Source organism: Pagrus pagrus (genome assembly GCF_965226575.1).
Source record: "Pagrus pagrus genome assembly, chromosome: 11".
Taxonomy (NCBI): domain Eukaryota; kingdom Metazoa; phylum Chordata; class Actinopteri; order Spariformes; family Sparidae; genus Pagrus; species Pagrus pagrus.
In genome coordinates this window covers 22,411,775-22,432,025 of record NC_140195.1, presented here as the reverse complement: position 1 = coordinate 22,432,025, position 20,251 = coordinate 22,411,775, and the positions used below count along the sequence as shown (strand labels likewise).

At 40.8% G+C, this 20,251-nt stretch overlaps 1 protein-coding gene across 1 annotated transcript in view; it reads left to right on the top strand.

The window, feature by feature from the left end:
• Positions 1–20,251, top strand: part of celsr3 (cadherin, EGF LAG seven-pass G-type receptor 3) — a 110,758-nt gene that overhangs the window by 22,846 nt on the left and 67,661 nt on the right. The window contains exons 2-3 of the mRNA XM_084366607.1: positions 6,874–7,217; positions 10,056–10,344. Of these exons, the coding sequence (XP_084222733.1) occupies positions 6,874–7,217; positions 10,056–10,344 (633 nt within the window). The remainder of the gene's footprint in view (positions 1–6,873; positions 7,218–10,055; positions 10,345–20,251) is intronic.

Sequence of the window (20,251 nt, the reverse complement as noted above, 5' to 3'; positions counted from 1 at the left end):
AGTCGTCTTACAGATGGGAGCTACTGTATATGCTGACAAAATGATTGACACGTCACAGTCCCAAAAGCTATTGTAGGGATTAGAGGATAGATGACTTACTGCATGTCCTTGTACACACTTTATTCTCTCTATATATTGTCAGTGGTATGTATTGGCATTTCGGGGGTTAATATCTTTAGGTTACAATGAATATATTTGGCTCTGAAGTAGCCAACTCACCATTTAACTATACAGTATAATAATTTGTTCCAAATGATTTTAGGTTTTTCTGTAAGATACAGCAGTACATGTGCGCTGTCAGACCAACATTTGGCCTTTTCAAAATGTTGTCTGAGAGCCAACTGAGAACCAGTTTCATGATTTATTTAGTCAATAATGTTCTCTGACTCTGTTGGTTTTTATCAACTCAAGGGAATCTGATACAAATATTACAGTCAAGGTTACATTTCAAAGCAGTGTGTAGTCAAGACCACCTAAACCGAGACTGAGTCATGACCAAGACCAGAGTGTATCGTGACCGAGACAAGACCGAGACTTTGAGAGGTTGAGATGAAGTCAATACCAAGACTAAGGCAGGACATAACTGAGTCAAGACCAAGACTAAGGCAGGTCAAGACTGAGTTAAGACCAAGACTAAGGCAGGTCAAAACTGAATCAATACCAAGACTAAGGCAGGACAAGACTGAGTTAAGACCAAGACTAAGGCAGGACATAACTGAGTCAAGACCAAGACTATGGCAGGTCAAGACTGAGTTAAGAACAAGACTAAGGCAGGACAAGACTGAGTTAAGACCAAGACTAAGGTAGATCTAAGAGATCCACATTCATAAAACCACACACAGACAACAAAGTAAGTTGAAAGTTCAAGTAAAACAATGAAAGTTCCTCTTCATTCTCCATCATCAAAAATGCAGTTGATTCGGAGATGAGACCGAGACCTTGAAAAAGTGTTCTTGAGACTAAGAACGATCTCGAGTACTACAACACTATTTCAAAGTAATATTCCCTCCTGTATTCATGTACGCACGTATTTGACAAACTCTGACGTGTTTTGACATTAAGCCTTCAGCAGGGTCTCAAACCATTTTTGACCTTGTTTGACTCTCATACGAAGGCTCGATGCCGAAACGCGTCAAGGGTTTGTTTTTAATGTCCAACATAATCATGCTGTGACAATAAAGACAGCACCTCAGAGTTTTCTTGTGATTTGTCTACATGCTGTATATGCATATCCAAAGAGCTCCCACCCTTTATTTTTTCTGTTTTAAACTTTAAGCTGTGCTTTAAATCAAACTTGAGGTGAAGTACGAGATCTCTACGTACAGTTCATAAAACTTATTCACTTTTAAATACTTTCCTTTCCCTTACTGAGCTTTTGGTAAAACATGCTTTTTAACACAGCAGGAAACATTATAATTAGGTTTAGTGCCAGACTTCTGCAGATTCCTGCCCTGTAACAACAATCCTCAGTTGGTTAACTTGTGAAAAACAAAACAAAAACCACCTCACAGAAATTTGTGAAAAATGTCTTGAGACTTATTGTTTCTGACTTGTTGTTTTCGGCAGAACTGTAATAATCACGTCGGAGCATGTACCTGTGTTGGTTGTAATTGCTTAAACAGCCATTTAGCTTGAATTGTTCTTTGTCTTTTTATTTCGAGCCTCCAAATGGCTTCATATTAGTGAAGATCCCTGTGATGATGCAGGTTGTCCAAATTAGCCAGAGTGTAGCCATGAGGGGAAGCCAAATAAAAATATTTTACTGTGTGTGTTTATGTGTGTGTGCCAGGTTTACTGTCAGAATTAAATGGCTGCTTGTGGCCAAAATACCTCTGAAGGCTGATAAAATCACAGTCAAGTTACAAACTGTCAGGGCAAACTGGGCACTGATACTTACTGAGGATCGTTTTTCATTCAGCCTGTTACATGTTTTGTTGAGTTGTCAAATATTCCTGTTTGAAAGTCACTATTGTCCCCCGTGGGCCACCGAAGGGGATTTCTAGGAGCCCACTGGGAGTTTGCCTGGCAGAAGAAATGGTTGTATTTTTTTGTCTTATCAGAAAACAGTGAAGCACAAAGTCCACAGGGGACTAACATGGCAATAAAAAACATTGTGTCAACAAAAACACAAACCACCATGGTGCAGATGGATTGGGTGTGTTTTTGTGTGTGCTTTTGTACCTCTAGTCTATCTGTTTGAGAACCGATGTGACATTTCATCTGGGCCTCACTTCCTCAAAGGACTGTTAAGACTTGACATTTTGGCAAATATGCTCATTCGCTTACTTGCTGAAAGTTCCAGGAGAAGATTGATACCGCTTTCATGTTTATATGCTGAATATGAAGCTGGAAAGCCAGGAGACAGTTAGTTTATGTGAAAAAGGTGTTGTTTTACAGGGAATGACTTGCATATAACTTCCTGCTCGGTTTCATACAGAGAAAAATAATGTTTCCACTCTTTATGCTGAGCTAAACTAATCGTCTCCTGGCTCCAGCTTCATATTTACCATACAGACGTCAGACTGGCATTGATCTTCTATCTATCTCGTCGACAAGGAGGCAAATAAGCGTCTTTCCCCTTAAGGTTAAGCTGCTGTCCCAAGTAAAGGAGTTAGTTCACGAGGGATGGTAGAAGAGTGTGAGACAGACATGTAGATTGGTGAAGAGGGAGCCGAGCTGGAAGGCAAAGCTTTCAATTTAGCTGTCAAACTTCAACAAGTAGCAGAAATGAGTTTCCTCCATAGGGTGACTGGGCTCAGCCTTAGAGACAGGGTGAGGAGCCTGGACATCTGCAGGGAGCTCAGAGGACAGCCATTGCTCCCCAGCGTCAGAAGGGGCCTGCTGAGGTGGTTCGGGCAGCTGATTAGGAAGCCTCCTGGGCACTGTCCTTTGGAGGATTTTGGGGCATTCCAACTGGGAGGAGACCTTTTGGTTAGACCCAGGACTCGCTGGTGAGATTATACATATCATCTGGCCCGGGAACACCACTGGATCCCCCAGGAGGAGCCAGACAACATTACAGGGTAGAAGCGCGTGTGTGCTTAGCTTGCTGCCGCGGCGACCCGACCCTGGATAAATGGATGGAAATGTTTTGAATTAGGCATGTTGATGGTTAAAGTTAGAGTCAATGATGGTCTTTACAACTGTATTTTATGTGTGTGTGGAGATTTTTGATGGATGTGTGTGTCGCCCACGTGTGTGTGTGTGAGACTGGGCTCTACATCAGATAATCCAGAGTCTTTTCATAGATCCCTGTCTCATTTCAATGACAATGGGAGATCGGCGTCAATTACTGCTCCGTCTTTGCATCCTGATCCAGAGGCTGATAATTAAGCCGGCTTTTAGCCCCACAAGACGAGGTCGCATTTAATTACTTCACCTAACACTATATGTTATGTTAGAGTCAAACCTAAAATCGGTCTAACCAGCTATCATTAAATTTTTCTATCTAGTTCTTGGCTCTGTATGAATCCTTGATGATTTTCTGTGGGAGTTTTTCTCCTCTGGCCCTTCATAATGCTCCTTCCTCTGGCTGTTCATTTATTACATGGGTTTCTGGATTTTAGTGTGTGTGTGTGTGTGTGTGTGCGCCTGTGTGTTAGAGGTCAGGAGGGAGTGAGGCTCCTCATAATCCGGTAATCAAACCAGCTGCCACCGAACCCAACCCCCATCTCTCCACCTCTCTTTCTCCATTTATTCAGTCTTGCTCTCCTTTATATTTCTGCCTACATCCTGCTCTCCCTCTAATATACTTCCATTTTACTGTGATTATTTTGTCTCTTTTACCTTTTCTTTGCTTCCTTTGCTCCTTTCTTCCTTTCTGTCTGTTTTTATTTTGAAGCATGTTTTGTCAACAGCCAATCAGTAACAAGTTATAACTGACGAAATAAATTGATTAATTTACTTTGGACAAACCGTTATATCGGTGCTCTCAAATTGTTTCACTACAGTATTAGCAAAAGGGCAGAAGTGAACATCAATAATCAATCAATTATTGACGTTAATACTTAAGAAGTGCATTATTATTGATTCCCTATTTGTGAGTTATAAGTATTCTCTTTTCCTCTCTCTCTTTTAATTAATCTCTGGTTAAAGGCCTTCCTTCTCTTTCTCAATTCTCATCTCTCGCCCTCCTCCATCATATCCTTTGCTTTTTCCAGTTTTTAATAAACCCCCTCGCTCTCCTTCACCCTCCGTCGCCTCTCTGTTCTTTCCCTCTGTCAACATCCTCCCTCTGCCTTTCCATTTCACCCCTCGCCATCCACCCATGGCTGCCGTGCTCCTTTTCTCCCTCTCACTCATTCTTTCCACCACTTGCCATTCTCTTTTTCCATCAAGACTCCTCATGTATTGTATTCTCACTCTTTCATTCTCTCCACCTTATCGTTCACCCTGCTTCACCCCTGCAACGCCTCGCTGCCGCTGCAGGAAAATTGCCTCCTCATGCCGGTGTGGTTATGTGCATTTGTGTTCTTTGATAGCTTATTAGCCAGCTTGTCGCACCGACTTGCTTTACAGTGTACGCTGCAGCCGCCCAGCACTGGATTGTGTTTGAATGCCGCGTAGATGAAACGTGTCTTGTGGCTGTTGTTGAAACAGATATTGTTCTGTTTGCGGGGGTTGTGACCTGCTGCGATTCATATGAACTCAGAGAAAAGCAGTGCCGTGTTAAATTTGTAACCAAAGCTGAATGTGACTTGATGGGGAGATGAGAGGGATGTGTACTACATGAGGGCACTCAGTGATCCCTCTCCATCTCTCTCTGTATCTCTCTGTGGCTTGTTTCAATCACATGCACAGGATTTGAAACCAACTTCCTGGCTCACAAATATAGATCCGTTTTTTTTTTCCTTTCTTACTGGAACAATAAGAATGGCATCATCTTTGCTGACAATGGCTAGTTGGATTTCAGAAAATGACCATACTTACAAAATAAATCTCCCGTCATCGACCACATCTGATGCCTGCCATGAAGGTCCACTGGGGAATTGGCTGTGTGTGCAGATGATGACTAAACAGAAAATAAAACAAATACTGCTGGCTGTGAGAAAGATAATATTTCGGTCTGGGTATGGCTAAATTAAGGCACATTTTACAGCAAATGGAAGTGAACAGGTTACAGATTTGGGTCACAACTCGTACATGTCAGCCACTAACACAGGCTGTAGGGTGGTGGAGTGAAACATCTTTTACTGAAAGTGGAAACTTCATTCACAGCAGATCAATTCTTACATACTTTGTGTAAAGACTCCAATTTGGCCAGAACAAACTTACTTTCCATTACATTATTCAAACATCAGAGTACTTGTACTGAGCACTTCTCTCCCCTCGTTCACTCAGTTTAAATAGCACACTGAATTATAGTTCATTATCTTTGACAGCTCTAACTATACGTTTGAGTGTGTGTGTGTGTGTGTGTGTGAATTTGTGTTTGTTTCTCTTCTGTGGAAGACTGACTCCACTATAATGGTGCTATTGGCAGTGTTTTGACTTTTAATAGCCTCTAGTACAAGTTTGATCACTTAAGTAGCAACATAACTCTGAACTGTTAAGTTCATTGTAAAACACGGCATTCTTTGAGAACTAATCTTTGTTTGGTAATTTCTCATATTTCAAAATTTCAACATAGATTGACATTTCTTTCTTTTACTAAGGGATTACAATATCTGTAACATCTTATATATATGAACCATTCAACGTGAAAATATATATAAAAATATATAAAAAATAAATAAAATAAAAACAACCATGAAATAGACAATTTAAACTTAAATGGCGCTCAGTAGAGCGCATACCTCCGCCAAGGCCCAACAGCCTCCTTTAATTCAATCAAGCCTAAACCAATATCAAACTCGGTAGCCCTGTAAACCACCCATCAGATTGTACTCACAGATACATACCAACCACCTAAAGACAGCTGATTTTTTTCATCAAGATCCATTATTCGTTGAGAAATTAACAAAAATCTCAGAATCTTGAAGAAAGTGAGAATGGAACCACAACCAAAGGCTGATGGGGTTTATTCTGGGCTGAGACCCGTCCTCCAGCCTAGTTCTGTGGAATTCTGTTTAGTTTTTGTGTAATGGTGCTGACAAACCAACCAACAAACAAATGGACAAGGCTGAAAAAATACACATGTTCATGGGTAATTTATAAGTTCACCTTACATTGACATACAGTCGGTCCAATATACACAATCCTTCCACTATCACTCCCCCATTGCCATCATTAGTGATGTCCGTCTGTACTATTTGTACACATGTAGTTTTTGCATTGTATAAATACTTTTTAGATTTGTTAACTGCTCCACTACACTGCCCAGGATGTCCTCTAGACAATACAGTCTGACTCAAATAGATTGCATGAATGGTGCTTGAGTTAGAGGTCTCAGACTCATGTCCCCCACAGGGGGCAAAAATGAATTGCCGGGTCTTAGGAGGATATGTGTGTGTTGCCTTTTTAAGCTGTAATTACACAAGGCAGTCTCGAAAATGATCCTGGACTTTTCTCTTGCATTTGTATGTGTGTTGGTGTGAATGTATGTCCACAATGTATGACAACATGTACAGTAGCAAGACAGAGTCCTGCATGTACAGTGATCTAAGCTGCATGTCTCACAATACTGCTGTGACCTCCTCACCTCTTCTCTTCCTCTCTGTAATCCTTCCTCTCTGGCTCCCATTCATTTATCAATGTCTCTTCACCTCCTTCTCTCTGCTCTTTATCCCTGTTGTCCCTGACCCTCCTCCCTTGTTCCTCCCCCTTCATCTATCTCTCTCCTTTCACCTGTTCACACCTTTGTATCACTCGATGTCCTCTTCCAACATCGACCTGACCTTTTTTTCTCCTCCACTCTCTTCTTTAACTTTTCAGACGGCGTCCACAGCATTTCAGCCCCGTGCGTTCTCCGCGTCCTCATCATTACCGAGGACATGCTGGGCAGCAGTGTCACGGTCCGCTTACAGAACATGTCCCAGGAGCACTTCCTGTCACCGCTGCTGGGTAACTTCCTGGAAGGCGTATCGGCCGTGCTCTCTGTGCCTGTCGAGGATGTTTTCATCTTCAACATCCAGCCGGATCTGGACGCAGCGCCGGGAGGGATCCTGAATGTCAGCTTCTCTGCCGCATTGCCGGGCGGACTCTTCTTCCCCTCCGAGGCCCTGGAGGAACAGCTGTACCTGAACAGGCTGCGGTTGACCTCACTGACACAAATGGAGGTTAGTTCACATTTACATATATGAATACACATACCAAACACATATTATGGTGCTCTTTAAAATCCAAACAGACACAAGAACAAAAATATTATCAAATCTTCATATCAAATGATCATTCTCAGAGAAGTCAGTCACATGTCTGCAGTCATGAACACGTGTGCAGCAGCTGGAAATCAGGGGTCCATGTAACAGGACATGCCATGCAAAAGTAAGACACATTGTGCAAACACACATGCATCTTAAGAGACAGTCTCTGGAGCATATTGCATGTGAACTGATAATAATATACAGATGCCATGCCAACGCAGCCATATGGGACCATGCAGCAACACACTGATATGAGCGCTCTCACGCATGAAATCACACACACCTGGACACAACAAGCACATCAGTAACACACAAGCTTACACACCTTCATAGCACAAGAGATGCTTTGATAGAGACGAACAAGGGAGAGCCTCCACAGGAAGGAGAAAAGATGTATGAAGGGCACAGCGATGTCAAGAGATACATAGTTTAAGGCCAAATGTATGTGACCTTTCAACAGGGGCTGTCACACAAACACACATAAACACATGCAAACTGAATCTATATCCTCTTACCGTCTAAGGCGACACAATCCTGCAGATACATCTGATCCAGTGACCTCAGCAGGAACAGTAAAAACAGTCCACAGGAAAGCTTATGGTTTTACAAGGCAGAAAAACAAACAAATGAATAAATAAATAAAGATGACCACTAGCAGTGAATCTCAGTGTGATAGAGCAGTAATTGTACACCACTTAATAGGGCATCCAAGGAGGCGTTCATGACAACAGAATACGTTTTACATCTTAAATTACGTGATTAAACATTTCAACAGTTATATTGAATGGATCAGCATGAAATCCATTCTGAAATTTAGGTGGCAAATGTTAGCCTGCATGCTTACACCATTCAGAGTGGACAGAGCAGCACTTACATGTGAAGCCTGAGAGTCACAACCCAGGGCTGACACGACCCTGAGCACTCCCTGGAGCCACGGTGATATTTAGAGGCAGCTTATGAGCAGGTCAATACTTTCATCAACCCAAAGGCTCTTTTCACCTGGACCATGGCAGCCCGACAATAAAAGGACGATATTTACAAAGATTTCATTGAGTAAATAAATTAAATCCAAACAAAGGATATTACTTAGGGTTTTTTTCTGTCCACGCTTTAAGTCGAAAATCACGACCGTTTTCTCAGCAAGGTTAGCAGTAGCATGATGACATGCAATTGAAGTTAAAAGGTTTAAAGTTAAAACTATTTAGTTTAATTAATAGTAGAGCTGAAGTCTATTTTCTGCTCCACCAGCCTTTGATTTGACTGTATTTTCTCACTTTCTTTTATTACTTAGCCTCTCAGAAGGTTCCTATCAGTAGCGCTTTTTCACAGCAGCCATTTTCACATGAAATAGCAGGCAACCTTAAACACAGGTGCTGCTGATCATATTAATTCAGGCTCTGTACCTGTGTCTGTAACAGAACACTAATTAATGCCATTAATAACCTCTGTGTTTATCTATAATATAGCCACAGTGGAAAAGGTTTATTGCTTCAGTGGAGTTGAAAATTAACTAAAAATCCCAAAAATATTAAATTTGGTAGTAAGATAGTCAACATCTACCAGTTACCAGCTGAGATGCATTTTTTATTGGCTTTTGGGTCGACAGTTATCTTGACACTGACCATGTCGACCTGTCTAGTGACTCTTTTTTTGTAACTGCAATGTGCACTCTTTACAACAGATGTCATTCAAGTTTACAACAAAACGTCCAATATGTGGTGACATATATCTATATATATATAATATGTGGTGTTGTTTTCTCAGTTAAGTCTACTTCTTAATGATGCCTGCGAAGATGTCCTGCCATATTTGTCATGTTGCCTGTGGACGTGTATGCTACACACGCATAGCAAGCATACGGTGGTGCAGTGAAACGCCGCAGCTTGGCGGTGTCACTCCATGGTCTGTGTGTGTGACGTGTTGGGAACCCCCTGCTCGTCAGATTGCTGAAATCGCATCCTATTGCATCCTTTATTATTTTTTTTAAGGGGGTCCTACTTGACTTTTCAAGGCACTTCACTACATTTCAGGGGAGGAAATATTGTACCTTTTACTCCACTGCTTTTGTCTGAAAGCTGCAGTTTATAGCTTCTATTCAGATTAAAACTATACAACTAAACAGTAAGTTCTAAGCGTATAAAATAAAATGTGTTGTTATGGCTTAAACAAAAGGCCTGTAGATAAAGGAAACAAGCTCCTCTGGATCAGCTACCACAGTAAAATTATGCTTACTTATTGATGCTTTAGTATTTATAATCTAAAAATAACGTTATGATAACATACCCCTTACATGAGCTATTTCTCTGCAGAAAGAATTCGTATAATATGATACTTTGGATACACTTTGCTCATAATACTTAATTACTTTCATTGAAGCAGTATTTTGACTGAAGGAATTTACTTGCTATGCAATATATTTACATTGTTGTATTGGTACTAACTACTTTTACTCAAGTAAATGATCTGACTACTTTTTCGATTCCTGCTTGCATGGCTTTCTGGAACAAACAAGTCAGGATATGTAAGAAAAAGCCTATTGCATGTTTCAGCTAGTGAGAAAGTGATGGAACACACCATCAATTATAGTATGGTGAGTATGCTGTGCAGTGAAAACTAGTGTAGTGGAAGCTGATGTGAATTGAGACACCATCTGGAACACCTAAAACAGCAAATTACCATGTACATGTTCACACAGCAGTACCATTCTTCACAATGACTACTTGTTTCCTCTCTCCTCTCCCATCACTCCAGGTCCTCCCATTCGACGACAATGTGTGTCTGCGTGAGCCGTGCCAGAACTACATGAAGTGCATCTCGGTGCTACGCTTCAACAGCTCTGCCCCTTTCATCTCCTCGCCCTCCATCTTGTTCCGGCCCATCCACCCCATCGCAGGCTTACGCTGCCGCTGCCCAGTTGGCTTCACAGGCGATTACTGTGAGACGGAGATCAACCTGTGTTACTCCAACCCCTGTCTGAACGGAGGGGTGTGCGCCCGCAGAGAGGGAGGCTACACCTGTATCTGCCGTGAAGACTACACAGGTGAGCAGGGAGAGAGACTGTGTGTTTGTCTGCGGTAAATTTGGCTCATTTTGTTTGGTTTTATGGATAGACATATGGCTTTAAATTGGATGGGTTTTTTTGCACTTATAAGACATAAGTATGCTATACTCAATGAGTATGCTTGACTCGATTAACATGCATAAGCTGCTCATCTGTATTTTATAAATTTGTGGGGGGCTGCAACTAACAAATATTGTCATTGCGAGTAATCAATTCATTAATATTGCGATAAATCAATTAGTAGTTTGGTTTCTAAAATGTCAGAAAATTGTGAAATATTTTGATCTGTGTTTCCCAAGACGACATCCTCAGATGTCTTGTTTTGTTCACAACCACAGAGATATTGCCATAGACGAGTAAAGAAACCAGGTGTTCACATGTAAGAAGCTGGAATCAGAGAATTTTGACTTTTTCTTAAAATTACTCAAGCTGATTAATTGGTTACCAAAAGAGTTGATGCTTAATTTAATAGTTAACACCTAATTGATTAATCATCAAGTGCAAGCCTTGAAATTTAATCATAAATGCTAAAAGTCATAATCCTGTTGTTGAGTTTAGATAATATACTGTATTTACCTTGCCTTACACTGAGCGGTATCAAACTATATGTGAGAATAGCAGCATCAACTCATACTTTCCTGTTAACTTTGCCCTTGAATTATTCCTTTATTTTAAAGAACTCACAGCACAGTCAGCTGTACCTGTTAAAATGTCTTCTTTATTCATTGCTTTACATCACTTTATCACTTTCTCTTTGAACAGCTTCAAAGTCAGAAAAAACACCCTTTTCATACATTTCAATGTCACATATGCTTCAGTGTCAATACTTTATTACCATCTTATACTAAGTGAAATAAGCAGATCCAGCATAGTGTTCTGAATGGCTGCACTGTCACAATTGAATGAAAACTGTATCAAGTTGATACATTTATGTGCAAATTCAAACATATTTGGCACTTTGAAAACATGAAACCTTTAAGTGGATGTTAAGTGGAGTTTTGAGTTTGGTTTTGAAGGATACATCCTTTTTCCAATGATAAACCCATTGAAAAGTCGTTTGAGGGTATATCTTATTGGTGATTACTTTATGTCAGCTGTTTGAATTGAGTTATGAATTCAGATATGAAGAGATGGATGGCATTTGAAGAGATAAGGACGGGGTGCAGTGTGTGCTTCTGTGTTTCCCTGTAGCCTTAAACTCCAACCTGGTAAACTGAATCTGACTTGACTGTGCGTCTTTGTTCATGTCCCGTACTGACTGCCTTTTGATCTACTCTGTTTTCACTCTTTTGTCAAGTTGAGCTGAACAACATGAAAACACACACACCGCCTCTTGGGAGAGCTCCCTCCTCCGAAGCTCTCTGCCTGTTATTTAGTCTTTTATATACACACACACACAAACACAAACTGCTACCATCCACCCTCACTCCTTTTTAATGACACCAAACTAATTTGTTCCCTCTCTCTCACACTTTTCATTCTTTCTTACCTTTCCCAATAGTACTCTGGACTAAATTGTTCGCTCTCCGTCTGTCTCTCTCTCCGCCTCCTCCTGTTTTTCTGCCCCCTCATACTGCTGCATTACTTCAGTCTTCAAGCCATTGAGTGGATGTAGGAGAGGATAGATGCTATAAATGTCAGTGTGTGCGTCTGGGGGATATTTCGCATTGCCTTTTATTTCGAATCAAAAGCGAGCTGGGGGAGTGAAGCAACTCTTTTCTTTCATGAGAGAGACAGAGTGTTTTCCAAACTCCCACCGAGGCAGACAGAAAGAGAGATAAAGAGAGAGAGGAAATGAGCAAAAGAGAAATTTGAGGTAGAACGAGACATAGTGTGAGCCGGAGGGTGGAGTAAAACAGAGAATGGAGAATGATGGAAAGTAAGTGAAAGAGAGATGGAGGGAGTCAGGAAAGTTTCAGAAACTGAGAGAAAGATGGGGTGATGGGGTAAGGGAAACAGGGAAATTGAAGGGGAAGAGGAAATAAAATCATGAGGTGAAAGATATAGATAGATAATAGAGAGGTCACATATGTATACACTGTCGGGTTTTGGGTGATAGCAGTGAGCTTTATAATAAAGAGATAATATGGTGAAATCAGTCCAGATTTGTGGTCCTAGATCACACTGTGAGACACATCTACTAACGGCTGATGTGGAGTTTTGGCAACCATAAGATTGGCTCTGTCAAAATGTCTGACAATGTCCAAAAAAATTCTTATAACTGACTGCTGCTATGACCCACGCCTACAAACAGACCAATCAGATTGTGACTTGAAATTACTCAGATTACTGCTGCTTGATCATTGTAAAGTCTTCTTCTAGGTCAAAAACAACAAAAAAGTGCTAATGCTTCAGGAAAGCTTGGATGACAGATGACGTGTCTCTCCTTGAATTTATTTCTGTCTCTGCTCCGATTCAGCAGACATTAATCGCACATTCGGACATATCTCCGAGTTGATATCGTACAGTCTGTGCAATGAACCTGCAAATTTGCTAAGTGTGTAGGTGCCGAAAGAAAGAGACAGCGGGAATGGTAAAACATGAGGAAAGTAGATAATGGATAATAGGTGAGAAAAGGGAGGAGAGAAAAACTGTGAGGGAGAGTAAGAGTGATAGAGATAATTATAAAGAAAGAGTAGACGATGGGTCAGGAGAGGGACAGAGCGCAAACACCGGAGCAAGAGAGATGACGGATAAGAGACGGGCATGACAGCAATATGAGAGACAAGGGAGACAAATGAATTCAGCGAGAATAACTTGGAAGGAAAGCTGCTGCAGGGGGGAGATGGGACAAGAGACTTCTGAGAGCAATGAGAGAGTTGGGGGGGATGGAGGGTAAGAGGTGAGTGGTAGAGTAAGGGGAATCAGATGGGTACTGGGTAGTCGGTGTTGTGCTTTTCCTGCGTAGGCGTCGGGTGTTGCGGTATCTTGTCAACGCCTGGGGCTAGTGGGAGGAAGAGGAGGAGGAGAACAGATAAACGGGGACGAATTGATTCTGCAACACACGGAAATCTCCAGACGTCTCCCAACCAAGTTTCCTCTCTCCCTCATTCGTTTTCCCTTTCATTTTTCCATCCAACCTGCCTTCATCCATCCCTGCATACGCTCTTTGTGGCTTTGAATTGCCTTTCCCTGGAACTCTATGGATCGCTCTCACAGGCAGGAGCTAAGCCTGGGGTTTAGACCGACACAGGAAACTTTTATTTTCCACTGACTGAGAAATATTTTTCAGCCTGGAACAGAAGGTTTGCACAGACAGATTCAGGTGTGATTTGTGAAATGCCAGATGTTTCATGTAGAAAGAGTTCACTCATCTTGAATCATACAAAGTGATTGGGAAGAGCATCCAGTGTAGATCAGTTGGCTGAGGGAAATGCCTCATCAAAACTGAAGATTATAATACATGTTTACACCAAACCTAGTGTGTATGTTTTTATAAACACTGGTAAACCTGCTAAAACGCGATTGACTGCTTTCCCATTGACAGTGGACTAGCTTGCATTTCTGTTTTTTTGAGGTAAAGAACGTTAGTGGGTTTTTTGTTCAGTGTCAAAGGGATAAAATAAAAACCTCTATTCTGTAACAGTAATTGTGTAATATAATGATGACAATAACCTTTCACTATAGAGCATTTTTTAATAGTATTTAAACCTAACGGAAAAACTCAAACATAAAACTGGTCCAGATTAGAAGTACCATAGGTTAAAACTAGTCAATATGTAAAACAAAAACATCTGTACAATCAGGATACACTCTCTAATTAAATTATATATTAAGAAGAGGTTTAAAAGATAACATTGACTTAGCCCCTATGGTTTTCATTAAGTGTACTGGCGAATGCTTCCTCCCATTACAACTGGACTCTTTAAGGATCACTGAGCCTCATCACCTCCTCCACTACAAAGACTAAAGCAAAGACAAGCTGAGGATCTCACGGCAGACGTAACCTCAGGCTAACCCCCTCTCTAAACCACACATTTAACCCCGGGATAAGTCAGGTTTGACATGAGGGTTAAAGCCACTTTTTACGCATTAGAAACTGAACCCTGCTGTGTAGAAAGGTTAACAATACCTCTGTGGTGCCAAACCCTGAGATGTAGTATTATGTGAAACACTGCATCAGTTGGGGTCATAAACCATTCAGATGTGGGGGTTGAAATGAAACCATGTTGATGGAAGCAAGTACTGCATGTTAATCCGGGTGTCTTACAATTCAGGGTCAAAGTAGAAATGTTGCTTAATCCAGCGTTAAAAGCTTTTTTGTTTACAGATGTGTGAAAGGATTTCCTCAGATGAATGAATGAGATGTGAGGCAGACTATTGATCCATGCTGCTTTAATCTGCACACAAGCCTTTTTCATAGCAGGCATTTTGACCTGTCATAGTAGGAAAAGCGCATTTGACCTGTTGGCCTCTGTATTGTATTTACCACATTAACACAGCTTCAGATATACTGAAGTTAGTCAGTTGTGTGTTTGTGTTATGGCAACCGATTTCTTTTTCCTACGTGGTATAGATAAAGTATCCACTGGTGTTTTGAAACCTTTTGTATGAGCCCAACGCAGAAATAGTCATCTCTGTCTAACACCTGTCTATTGTTGTGCTGCTGTTCAAAATTATGAACATGTTCTCTATAAACCCTGTCTCTTCTTGTTTCATAACCTATGCTGTTATTTCTTTGCCACTCATATCAAAGGTTGAACATTTGCTAATTTGTCATGACCAGACATCTGCCACTTTAAGTAGAATTAGTTTAGGAATTGGTAAAACAGCTGTCGTGGTATTTCAACCAGACAGGAGAGAAACCATTATCTGTTTCAACCCCTAGTCCACCGAATGACTTTAGAGGCCATTAAATGCACGTACTGTGTCCAACTGCTTACTACACAAAGAACAATGTGATGTGAGGAAGCTGTTGTTCTTGTTAGCGATGGGCATTTGTTTGGCTTATTATGCCTCGGAGACTTGAAAATATTAACCACTGCTCCTAAACTAGAATTTAATCTGAGTCTGCGGGTGAAGTAGATTTTGGCCTGTAGTTTTAGGACAAGTGATTGAAGCAAAAAGTTATATTAAGTATGGAATAATTCCTCTGCTTCTCTTAGATATAAACCCATCTATTTCCATGGTGCCTCACTTAAGACTTAATCAAATGTAGGGGGAAGTTATAGCACCATCTGTCTCCCACTGCTACAAGGCTAAACTCAGCTGAAGCTCTGCGGTCTGCCCTCTTTTACTCATAAGAATTTAAATATTTCTAACCTCTGGCACTCACTTGCCTCTGAAACATGCAAAGCTTGCAGCGCTCGTGGGAATGTGCAACAGTCATTAACCCTGAAAACAAGAAAAAGACCTGAGTGGTACAAAGAGAAGTTCCCAGTGGACAGTCAACCTTAAAGACAGAGATAACAATACACAGAAAGAGAAGATATCTGATCGTTTTCACAAACCGAAGGAACTCGGAGAGAAATGCACATTATGCAGATTCTAGTGAGATATAATGGGGGGATATGCCTCGGAGAGCCGAGAGATGCAAAGAGGAGATGGGAGACAGAGAGAGAGAAGCATGGATGCAGACTAAATTGGTTTGTGAGAAGATAAAATGTGGCGGTGAGCTGTATTTTACACCACGAGAGGCTGAGAAACAGGAAGCTAACAGGAGGAGGAAACAGAGTAGAAATGCGGCAGGCAGAGGTGAGATTAATCTTGGATGTGATAGAGCAGATACGCATGTTACACCGAGAAGTTTAATCCAGCAGATGGGCAGATCACACTCACAGAGGAAACAAGCTTGAGGAAGTGAGGGTTTTGAAGATGAGTGATGCTGGTTTTGAGGAAGGTGTGGATGAGTTTAACGCTCGAGAGAAAAAACTACTGGAACAATAGTGAGGAACTGAGAAGGAGAGAGGGAAGAAATTTAGTAGGTTGACATGCGATTGAACTTTAGGCTCTGAGACTAAATGAGTTTGGTCAAGGAAACACTGAGAGAATGAAGAAGTAGGCAGACAGAGAGAAGTGAGGAGTGAATTAGTTTTGGGGGATGGGATGAAGGTGGGTAATGAATACAGAGCAAGGGGAGACTAAATTATGTTTGGCAAGATAAATTGTAGAGTATAGAGGAGGTATAGAGGGGGAGGAAAACTACCCAGGACCTGGGGGAGGAGGGGAGATATATATATGGAATGACCACATTAAATGGGAAACTAATTGGACTGAGGACTTAGGCACTCAACTAACTGAATGATGAACTTTTTTAACTGTGGCAGAACTGAGTGGAATGGAGGGCTGTTGGCATTGGCATGTTCGAGACTAAGCTACCAGGTTTTGGACCAATATATCTAGTGAGTTCAACAGGTGAGGCACATTAGATAACTATGTTAAGCTAGCTAAGGCTAGCTTGGTCCCCCAGGTGCAGTGACAAACTAGAATGGCAATCAGTATCAATTATCAGTATCCCTCCTCTATCCAGGTTTATCTAAGTCCTCTCAGTAGTTAAGTCAGACAAGTCACAGCAGACAAATATATAAAAGACACACAAGCTAAACGAACTATGTAATGCAACTGATCAATTGATAAATAAAAGACCAACCATGGACCAATAAAAACAAGCTATTCATATAAAAAATAATATTTGTATCAGCAATGCATAGTATCACACAGTTCCACAGCTGTGGATACAGAAAACCTTCTAAATCATTCATCACCATTACAGGTCAATCAATAACATGTGTAGACTACTTAAAACACCAAACAAGAGAACTGAGTGATGGTTCTTGGTACTTTCCTCTTAAACTTTTTCTAGTAATGAGGCAGATCAGTCATGGCAAACTAATCCTTCTGGTGGTATTGCCGGGGAGCTCAGCTTCAGAATCAGCACCATGGACAGCGGTTGTGACACTCACAGTACATACTGAACCTGTTAAACTCCTCACACACACCACCAGAGAATTAAGGCTCGAGACTTCATGTTCATCGGAAGAGGAGGTCCAGAAAGAAAGAAAGAAAGTCCCAACTGTGAATGTCAACGTCATTTTGGCTCAACAAACTTGGAGAGTACACAAATTTAAATTTAATGACACAACTGAAACCTATCCGGACAGTCTGCAAACTCCTCGGCAGTAGACATTAGACATAAGCCCAATGGCAGATCTGAGCCATGAAATCAGAGCTAATTATTAAGCTAATCTGAGCTAATTATGTACTCATACAACTGCCAAATGAAGCCAAGAAAATTGATGTTGTGAAACTTTAAATTCTCTGTAAGACTAATAGTTTTATACAAGTGAGGTGCAGCAGCAACGTGTTATTCCGACCCATGATGACTTTTGAGGCAGACATATTTACATTTTTTGTCTTCATTGTGTTTTTTAGACAAATGCAATGAATAAAATCTCTGAACTGTAAAACACTAAACCCAAGTCAGAATCAAGGACTAAATGAAGGAATTAATCAGCCTTCATAGAAAGCATGTATCCTATACATAGCGTTAATGAAGAATTATGCACCTAATTACTGTAGAATTAATCACAACACGGTAGCAAATAAAATGACTGTAATAATTTACTGTGTAGAGGATGGAGCCATTTAAAGTTAGCACATTTTGCAGGGGTGGAAAGGAAGACAAATTAAAACTCAATTAGTTTTGGATTGATAAGACTCAATGTGAAAATTGAGGAGAACGAATGTCAGAGACAAGCTTTTGGGCGATAAGACGGTGACAGTATTTGAGAAAAAAAATAGATGAGTGAGGTCCTTAAAGGTTGAATAAAGATCGCTTTTCACACCATGAAAAAGGCAGGGTGTGTTGTGTGAAGATATCACACGCAAAAGATGAAGTTCGAAATTCGGCATTTGAAAAGACAGACTGAGAGTGAGGGATGAGAGAGTGATGAGAGTAAAAACAGTCTGAGGACAGAGGATGAGAGAGATGAAGCCTGAGTTGTATGGGCAAGATAATACCGGGCTGGATGGGTGAGAGTGGGGGAGTGAAGGAGGGAGAGAGATAATGGTATAGGATGGATTCAGAAGCCTCAGTGACATCAATTTTAGAGGTCATTAATAGAATGGATGAGTTTGCAAGTGTGTGTGTTGTGTGTGTAAGAATGAGACCAAATTAGCTGAGGACAGGGTAACAGGGAAAAAGGTGTGTGTGTGTGTGTGCGTATCTGTGTATGTGTGTAAGTAAAAGCAAGGTAGACTAAATGACTTTAGGGAAATTAAAAAATGGTAAAGTGTTGGTCGTGGTTGTGTGTGTGTGTGTGTGAATGTGTGTAGGTGTTAGAGAGAGAAACGGGACACTTAAGGAGAATAAATTACCTTGTGGAGTGTGAAAGAAAAGAGCAGTAAGTGGTCCAAACAGTCAGAGCGATGAAACCGCTTAGTTTCCGGGATGAGGTTTGGAACGAGCGTGAAGATAGAGGAAATAGAGACATTCATAACAGACAGGATTTGGAAACAGGCAAGTTTTCTGAGAAAACACACTGCAGGGGGCATGATTTGCTGAGTTGGGTGGGATGAATGCATTAGACAGTGAGAGAGGAAGGACAGAGGAGACTAAATGAGTTTTGCGGAAATGAGTTGGAGAGGGAGAGGGGGGAGGCAAAGAAGAACTACAAATACCTCAGGCCCCTCTGTGGTGTTTATTGGAGGTATTCGTGTCATGAAAAAAAAAGATAAATTAAAGGGTGATTCCAGTATTTTATGTAGATTCCATCTACTTTCTGTTAGTCGAAAGTTAGTTGAAAGTGTTTTTTTGCCCAGTATTTTGCTCGATCTCATTGTTCCATCAGACACGTTGCATTGCAGACCTTTGTCTCATTGGTCTATGCAAAAGTCAGCATCAACTAAGATGCATAAAGGAAGCACAATATACCTTTGCTCACCCTTACAGCAGTCATAAATACTGTCAGATTTTTTCAGACTTAAAAGACTTACTTTACATGTCTTTGATATTCAAAGAAAATGTTTGTTTCTTTTTTCTATGTTATTGGTTGAGATTTATATACAAAGTGAATATCTGTTTTAGCTGAACATTTGTCAGGAGGAATTTGACAAGTTGAGAAAGAAAAGGGTGAAAAGTATTCAGCAGCAGAAGTAACAAAAAAGGTTATGTGATAGGAAAGAAGGAATAGAACATGAGATAGCGACGGAATGAAAGGGTCGGAGAACAAAATAATTAAATGGAAAGAGAAAGCTAAAGTGAGTTGAAATACACGTGGGAGGTGATGGTTATTGATATGTAGGATCCGATCGTTTGAAAGAAGGAGGTTGAGGCAGATGAAAGTAAAAGTGGAGGAAATGGCACATCACGAAATGAGAAGCACAGAGCGGAAGGGAAAAGAGGCAGGAGATTGAAAAGGGGAAGAGAGGCTTTGAGACTGATAGAAACTCGTATGGAAGGGAAATACAATGAAAATGAAACAGAAACAGGTTTATAGAAAGGAAACTTGGTGGGAGGAGGAGGAATATTTCAGAGAGATCTCAAACAATAAGAACATAAAGATGAGGTGTAAAGAGCCATTTAGAAAATGTAAGAAAAAGCAAAAGGGTGCCAACATTAAGGAGAAATAAAACAAAGATGCTGAAGATGTTAGTTCAAAAGTTCAAATCAAAGTTAATAAGTAACTTACAAATAGATGTGCGTTCACTGAATCAGGTGCTTCCAGATTTGCCCTCTTTAGTGCATTTAAAGCTGTTGAATCTGATTTGTTTCTGGACTACTCTTCACTTCAGTTTTTATTTGTGCATTAGAAGCAAATTCTTCTTAAGATGGACAGCAGAGAGACAAACTGTACTGATGATGTCATCCATATACAGATCTTGGAGCTGCTCAATAGATGGTGAATAATGGGACAACTAATGAGACTGTATGACCGCAGCTGTGATT